This window comes from Chiloscyllium plagiosum, chromosome 24 (assembly GCF_004010195.1).
Source record: "Chiloscyllium plagiosum isolate BGI_BamShark_2017 chromosome 24, ASM401019v2, whole genome shotgun sequence".
Lineage (NCBI taxonomy): Eukaryota > Metazoa > Chordata > Chondrichthyes > Orectolobiformes > Hemiscylliidae > Chiloscyllium > Chiloscyllium plagiosum.
Genome location: NC_057733.1, coordinates 9,197,561 through 9,206,070, shown reverse-complemented (window position 1 = coordinate 9,206,070; position 8,510 = coordinate 9,197,561). Strand labels below are relative to the sequence as shown.

The following is an 8,510-nucleotide window of genomic DNA, read 5'->3' as shown; positions in this document are numbered from 1 at the left end:
CCCCCCACCTTTTCTCAGTCCCAACCCTCAGACTCAGCACCACCTTCTTGACCTGCAAGCTTCTTCCTGACCTCTCGCCCCCACCCCTTCTCCGGCCTATCACCCTCCCCTTAACCTCCTTCCACCTATCGCATTTCCAACACCCCTCCCCCAAATCCCTCCTCCCTACCTTTTATCTTAGCCTGCTGGACACACTTTCCTCATTCCTGAAGAAGTGCTCATGCCCGAAACGTCGATTCTCCTGCTACTTGGATGCTGCTTGACTTGCTGCGCTTTTGAGGACAGTGACCTTGTAACCATAAACTTTTTATGTAGCCAATGCCAATCACATATAGTCGGTTCTGCTATAACATATGTTTCTTTAATGCAAATTGGCTTTAACACGATTGAAGAATTTAGATGATTATTTGTAGAATATGAACTTTCCTTACCTGTATTGGCTATAATGCAATTCCAGCCCCAGTAGTTTAAATGGCGTGGCTATTGCACAAATTTATTATAATGCTAGATCACACGAGAACAGGAGTATCGTGTTATATCAGAACTGACTGATATTAGACAAACACAGTTAAATCCTGTAGAGATCAATTATAGTGAGTTTTGAGAAGATTTGTAGCACATGTTGAGGTTGGGATGTAGGTTTGCTCACTGAACGTTCTAGCTCAGCGAGCAAACCTACATCCAGAGAGGAAAAAGTGAGGGCTGCAGCTGCTGGAGACCAGAGTTGAGAGTGTGTTGCACAGCAGGTCGGTTAGCATCCGAGAAGCAGGAGAATCGACGTTTCAGGCATAAGCCTTTCATCAGGAATGAGGCTTGTGGGTTGGGGCTGAGAGATAAATGGGGGTGGTGGGGTGGGGTTGGGGAGAAGGTAGCTGAGAAAGCAATAGGTGGATGAAGGTGAGGGAGAAGGCGATGGGTCAGAGGGGGGAGTGATGGACAGGTTAGGAGGGCGGTGCTGAGTTGGAGGCTTGGGACTGGGATAATGTGGGGGCAGGGGAAATGAGGAAACTGTTAAAATCCACATTTATCCAGTGTGGTTGCAGGGTCCCAAGGCAGAATATGAGGCGTTCTTCCTCCAAGCGTAGGGTGGTTACGGTTGGTGGTGGAGGCGACCCAGGACCTGCATGTCCTTGACAGAGTGGGAGGGGGAGTTGAAGTGTTCAGCCACAGGACAGTGGGGTTGGTGGGTGCGAGTGTCCCAGAGATGTTCTCTGAAATGATCCGCAAGATCCAATGTAGAGGAGACCACACCAGGTGCAACGGATGCAGTGGATGACATTGGTAGTGGTACAGGTAAATTTCTGATGAATGTGGAAGGATCCCTTGGGGAATTTGGACAGGGAAAGGTGCCAGGAGTGGGGTGTGGGCTGATGGGGGGGTATGATCACAACTTCCCTTCCACGTGGTTGACAATTCTCTCCAGTGCATCTCCCCTACTTCACACATCACTGCCCTTGAACCCCATCCCTCCCAAAGCAACAAGGACAGGACCCCCTGGTCCTCATCTTCCACCCTACCAACCTCCGCATACAACGCACCATCCTCCGCCACTTCCACGACCTCCAAATGGACCCCACCATCAAAGATATATTTCCCTTCCTACCCCTAACAGGGTTCCAAAAAGACCATTTCCTCCACGAGTCCCTCATCAGATCCACACCCCCCACCCCCCACACCCCACTCCTGGTACCTTTTCCTGCAAGTGCAAAACCTGCGCCCACACCACTCCCCTCACCTCCATCCAAGGCCCCAAGGGATCCTTCCACATCCGACAGAAACTTACCTGTACCTCTACCAATGTCATCTACTGCATCTGTTGTACCCAGTGTGGTTGCCTCTACATCAGGGAGACAGGACGTCTTCTTGCGGATCATTTCAGAGAACATCTCTGAGATACCCGCACCCACCAACCCCACTGCCTGAACACTTCAACTCCCCCTCCCACTCCAGCGAGGACATGCAGGTCCTCGGCCTCCTCCACCACCAAACTGTTACCACCCGATGCCTGGAGGAAGAACACTTCATACCCCACCTTGAGACCCTGCAACCACACGGGATAAATGTGGATTTCAACAGCTTCCTCATTTTCCCTCCCCCCCACATTATCCTAGTCCCAAGCCTCCAACTCGGCACCATCCTTCGGAACTGTCCATCAGCACCGACCCCTCCCCACCCCATCCCAAGAACCTATCACCTTCTCCCTCACTTTCATCCGCGTACCACTTTCCGCTACTTCCCTCCAACCTCAAACTCCTTCCATTTATCTCTCAGCCTCAGCCCACAAGCCTCATTACTGATGAAGGGCCTACTGCCGAAACATCAATTCCCCTGCTCCTCGGATGCTGCCTGACCTGCTGTGCTTTTCCAGCAACACACTCTCAGCTCTACATCAGAGAGATCAATAATTTTAAAAGGACATTAGAACTCACAATGACTGACTCAAAAGGTTACGAACTTGGGACTGGGATAATGTAGCAATTATAGAAACGTGGCTCAGGGATGGACAAGATGAGAAACTTAATGTTTTACGATAGAAATGCTATAGGTAGGATAGAATGGGAGGGACGAGAGGAGGGGGTGTGGCATTTTTGATAAGGGATAGCATTACTGCTGTACTTAGGGAGGGTATTCCTGGGAATATATCCAAGGAAGTTATTTGGATGGGACTGAGAAACAAGAAAGGGATGATCACCTTATTGGGATCATATTATAGACCCCCTAATAGTCAGCAGAAAATTGCAAAGCAAATTTGGAAGGAGATTTCAGTTATCTGTAAGAATAATAAAGTGGTTATGGTGGGGGATTTGAACTTTCCAAACATAGATTGGGACTGACATATTATTAAGGGTTTCGATGAAGAGGAATTTGTTAAGTGTGTACAAGAAAACTTTCTGATTCAGCATGTGGATGTACCTAATAGAGCAGATGTAAAACTTGACCTACTCTTGGGAAATAAGGCAGAGCAGGTGACTGAGGTATCAGTGGGGGAGCACTTTGGGACCAGCGATCGTAATTCTACTCATTTTAAAATAGTGATGGAAAAGGATAGACCAGATCTAAAAGTTGAAGTTCTAAACTGGAGGAAGGCTAATTTTGACGGTACGAGGCAAGAACTTTCAAAAGCTGATTGGGGGCAGAAGTTCGCTGGTAAAGGGACAGCTGGAAAATGGGAAGCCCTCAAAAAACGAGATAATGAGAGTCCAGAGACAGTATATTCCTGTTAGGATGGTAGGTGTAAGGAATGCTGGATGACTGGAGAAACTGAGGTTTCAGTTAAGAAAAAGAAAGAAGCATATGACAGGTATAGACAGGAGAGATCGAATGAATCCTTAGAAGAGTATAAAGGCAGGCGGAGTATACTTAAGAGAGAAATCAGGAGGGCAAAAAGGGGACATGAGATAGCTTTGGCAAATAGGGTTAAGGAGAATCCAAAGGGATTTTATAAATACATTAAGGACAAAAGGGTAACAAGGGAGAGAATAGGACCCCTCAAAGATCAGCAAGGCAACCCCTATGTGTGGAGCAGCAGAACAGAGGCGAGAAACTAAAATGAGTATTTTGCATCAGTGTTTACTGTGGAGAAGGATAAGGAAGAAATAGGATGTATAGGGAAATAAATGGTGACATCTTAAAAAATGTCCATGTTACAGAGGAGGAAGTGCGGATGTCTTGAAACACATAAAAGTGGACAAATCACAAGGACCTGATCAGGTGTACCCTAGAACTCTGTGGGGAGCTAGGGTTGTGATGGCTGGACCCCTTGCTGAGATATTTCTATCACCGATAGTCACAGGTGAGGTGCCGGAAGACTGGAGGTTGGCTAACGTGGTACCACTATTTAAGAAAGGTAGTAAGCCTGACATTGATGGTGGGCAAGTTGTTGGAGAGAATCCTGAGGGACAGGATTTACATGTATTTCGAAAGGCAAGGACTGATTAGGAATAGTCAGCATGACTTTGAGCATGGGAAATCATGTCTCACAAACTTGATTGAGTTTTTTGAAGAAGTAACAAAGAGGATTGATGAGGGCCGAGCAGTAGACATGATCTATATGGACTTCAGTAAGGTGTTCGACAAGGTTCCTCATGGTAGTCTGATTAGCAAGGTTAGGTCTCATGGAATACAGGGAGAACTAGCCATTTCAATACAGAACTGGCTTGAAGTTAGAAGTCAGAGGGTGGTGGTGAGGGTTGCTTTTCAGACTGGAGGCCAGTGACTAGTGGTGTGCCACATGGATCAATGCTGGGGTCCACTACTTTTCGTCATTTATATAAATGATTTGGGTGTGAACATAGGAGATATAGTTAGTAAGTTTGCACATGACACCAAAATTGGAGGTGTAGTGGACAGCAAAGAAGGTTACCTCAGAGTACAATGGGTTCTTGATCAAATGGGCCAATGGGCTGAGGATTGGCAGATGGAGTTTAATTTTGATAAATGTGAGGTGCTGCATTTTGGACAAGCAAATCAGAACAGGACTTGTACACTTAATGGTAAGGTCCTGGGGAGTGTTGCTGAACAAAGAGACCTTTGAGTGCAGGTTCATAGCTCCTTGAAAGTAGTGTTGCTGGTAGATAGGATAGTGAAGAAGGCGTTTGGTATGGTTACCTTTATTGGTCAGAGCATTGAGTTTAGGAGTTGGGAGGACATGTTGTGGCTATACAGGACATTGGTTAGGCCACTTTTGGAATATCGCGTGCAATTCTGGTCTCCTTCCTATCGGAAAGATGTTGTGAAAATTGAAAAGGTTCAGAAAAGATTTACAAGGATTTTTCCAGGGTTAGGATTTGAACTATAGGGAGAGGCTGGAGTTGTATTCCCTGGAGCGTCGCAGGCAGAAAGGTGTATAAAATCATGAGAGTTATGGTTAGGATAAATAGACAAAGTCTTTTCCCTGTGGTGGGGGAGTCCAGAATTAGAGGGCATAGGTTTAGAGTAAGAGAAGAAAGATATAAAAGGGACCTAAGGGGCAACTGTTTCACACAAAGGGTGGTGCATGTATGGAATGAGCTGCCAGAGGAAGTGGCAAAGACTAGTGCAATTACAGCATTTAAATGGCATCTGGATTGGTATTGCCAGCTACCTATAATAATAGAGGGAGCTGGCAGTGTGAATAGAGGATTGGCTAACTAATAAAGAGTTGGGAATAAAAAAGAAGGGGCACATGTAGAATGTAACTAGTGGGCTGGTGCAGGGATGGGGCCATAATTATTTATAATATATATCAATGACTTGAATGACATAATTGAAGTTGCAGATAACACAAAAGTAGGTGTAAAGCAAACAGTGAGAATGTCACAATCAGTCTACAGAGGCATAGATATAGATCAGTTAAATGAGTCACATATTTCTGACAGATATGAGCAGGTCTCTCAGTGAGTGATGAATCAGTGGAATTATTCACTGCGGAGGTCTGTAGAGGCTGGGTCATTAAGATTGAGATAGACAGATTTCTAATCATTATGGAAATCAAGAATTATGAGCATAAGGCAGGAAAGCAGAGTTGAAGGATTATCAGATCAGCCACAAGACAATGTATTGGCAATAGTCTGTATCTTTAACCATAATGCAAAGCCATGAACACAATAGAAAGTTGTGGCTATAATAGGTGCCAACGTGTTGCATTGACCATAAAAAATGCTATTGACCATAATACAGGACACGAGCTATAATACAGAGCACTGAACACTTGCCATACTACAAGGTACTGGGCATCATAAAGAGCACTAGCCAAAATAAATGGCATTGGCGAATGACCATAATAGAACAGGCACTAGCCACATCACAGGACACTAGACATAATAAAAGGATACTGGCTACAGCACAGGGACTGGCTATAAATGCAACCCAATGACCATAACACAGGACACTGGTCCTAATACACAAGCAACAACAAGCATAGTAATAACACACGGTGCTGTTGACACTTATCACAATACACAACACACAATCGTGGGCACAATATGGGCATAATTTACAGGGCACTAGCCACAATACAAGACACTTGCCAATGCCGTAATATTCGCCATAATACACACCAATGGCCATATGACATGCCACTGCCTGTAACACAAGGCACTGGGCTCTGCCCAGAGTACCGGACACAGGCCAATGTCTGTTTATAAAGGCCGCCCATCTCTCTCTCAGCAGGATACCGGATACCGGCTCCAAATCCCGAGCTCCTGTCCTCTTACCCCAGGGCCGACTCTTCCCCGACCTGACTCTTCGCCATGGCAACCTAAGGCCGCTCTCACATCCGCCACTTCCCCCGGACGGAAACCCATGCCCTGCCGATTGTAGATGGAACCTGGGCCCTGCCGTTGCCTAGTAACAGCGCCGCGTCCTCTTCAACCGCCACCAGGGAAGAGTCACGCGCGCACGGAACACCTGCACAGTCTGCACGACCGGTTACTCAACGCTAGCATCCCAGGATAAAGTTATTCATAACTTAAAGCATTCACTGTACACACTGCATGCCAGTTGAGCAAAAGCAAAGTAGTGCAAATTTGCAAAAAAACACCGAGAATGCTGGATAAAGTGACACTACACATTCACGCGTTAAACTCTCTCCAAAGATGCTGTCAGATCTGCCTTTTTCCCCCCCAGTATTCTATGTATTGCAATATATTTGAGCAATGGGTTATAAGTAAAAACAATATTTTTAACAGTACCAGTGGCTCTTTTGTGAAAGCCAAATCTGAAATGTGGAATAAAATAAAACAGTTCCGATGAAGGGTCACTGGACCTGAAATGTAAACCGTGTTTTCTCTGCACAGATACTACCAGAACTGCTGAGTTTCTCCAGCAATTTCTGTTTTTGTTTCTGAGATACTGGAAGCGCCCAGGAGTTCAGGCTGTCTATGTGGATAGAGAAACAGCTGACATCTCAAAATTGATGAAAGGATATTGACCTGAAATGATGGGTTGGATTTTTAAACCCTCACTTAGATTGGAGGTGGGCAGGGGTTACAAATAACTTCAGCAGCCATAATCCTCCACCTCTGGGTCATTTTATTTTCCCATTGTGGCAGCGAATAGCCGATCAGGCCAGTTAAGGGAGGCTAGTTTGGAATTTTCCATTTGGCTTCTGTATTTCAGTGGACAGCAGGGACCAGATTAAGTGCCTGGAATCAGGGGTTCAGTGGGTGGGCATGGGGCACCTATAGTCCAAAAGGTCCTCCCTGTTTCCTGGATGTGAAAGCAGCTGCATGTCACCCTGTGGAGGCTGTAGGAGCCAGTTTTTCATTTAGATTTTTGAAAGTAGCACCCTGTGCTCCTCTTACAATGGAAGGCCTCTGAATGATTCATGTGAGAAAAAAAGATCACACACTTCAATAATTGCAGTCCGAGACAAAATCTGAATCAGTTGTGTCCTTTATTTTACTCTTGCAAGAGGGTGTGATGTCCAGTGTCTATAAGGCAGGGGACATACACACCCCAAATTCAATTAATACACAACATTTATATAATTTGGTTTCTTTTGTTTTACATTGCTCGTGCCCTGTTTACATCTTCCACTTCCCTAAGACCGGCACCCATTACTCCCGTTTATCTCTTGCCTTATTCGGCCTTGTCTGTGACAAAATGCTTATTTCTGGCCTCACAAGGCCATTTGACCTCATTCCGCTGTAGGTCATTGTTAGGCATAGACTTTCTTCACCATTATCTACTCCCTCCATCTGTACCTTCCCCTGATCCTCATGACCCTTTTAATTGGGGTTTGTTCCTGTGTTTCTGTAAAAGTGGGAAACAGATGTTTATACTACTGTTTGTACAGGCGTATCTAGCTTAACTTCCTCCCCTCACAGCATCTTATCTATTCGCCTGTAATATCTACCATTGTTTTGCAGTCACGTTTCATTCTGGCATACAATTTTAGTTAATACAAAAACAATTATGTATTTCCTCCACATAGTTTCCATTCTTGTTGACTCAGCTCTTGGCTAAAACAATTACACACTGGTGTGAGTTCATTTACTTTGTATAAGTAAATGGAATTGCAGCAGTAACACTATTTTTGCCACATCCCACAATTTCCTCTTTTTCTTTAATTACCATTTGTTATCTTCTGCAATTTTTCTTTTAAGCATCGCCCCCGAAATTTGCAAGCATCATTCTGGAAATTTCATCCATCTTGGTCTCACTCATCCCCTCATTATTTAGTCGATAAAGTTCCTCTGCCTGATTCCCTTTTAGGGGCATCTGTTTCATCAAGGCTGTTTCAATCAGTCTTTGGGTGAGCCCTCGTATACAGGGTATGATACAACAGCCAATGGCCACCAATACCCCGACTACTACTATCAGGGAAGTAAGGATAGAAACCACCACCCCCTTCCATTTTCCAAACCAGGATTCAAGCCACCCTGTGAGAGATGTGTCTACTCCTGAATTCTCAGCCAGTTCCTCTGCTAAAGTAGTCAATCCCCGTAAGGCCCGAGTAATTAAACCATCAAGTGCAGTATTATTAGGAATAAAGGTACAACAGCTTCCTCCTAACATCACACACACAC

General features: G+C 45.1%; 1 protein-coding gene across 4 annotated transcripts in view; it reads right to left on the bottom strand.

The window, feature by feature from the left end:
- Positions 1 to 6,556, bottom strand: part of LOC122562015 (protein phosphatase 1 regulatory subunit 7-like) — a 71,032-nt gene extending 64,476 nt beyond the window's left edge. The window contains exon 1 of one of the 4 annotated variants that reach the window (XM_043714411.1): positions 6,195 to 6,556. In XM_043714411.1, the coding sequence (XP_043570346.1) occupies positions 6,195 to 6,284 (90 nt within the window). In that variant the 5' untranslated portion in view covers positions 6,285 to 6,556. The remainder of the gene's footprint in view (positions 1 to 6,194) is intronic. The other 3 variants (XM_043714412.1, XM_043714410.1, XM_043714414.1) reach the window with 3 other exon arrangements.
- Between the last annotated feature and the right edge of the window lie 1,954 nt (positions 6,557 to 8,510).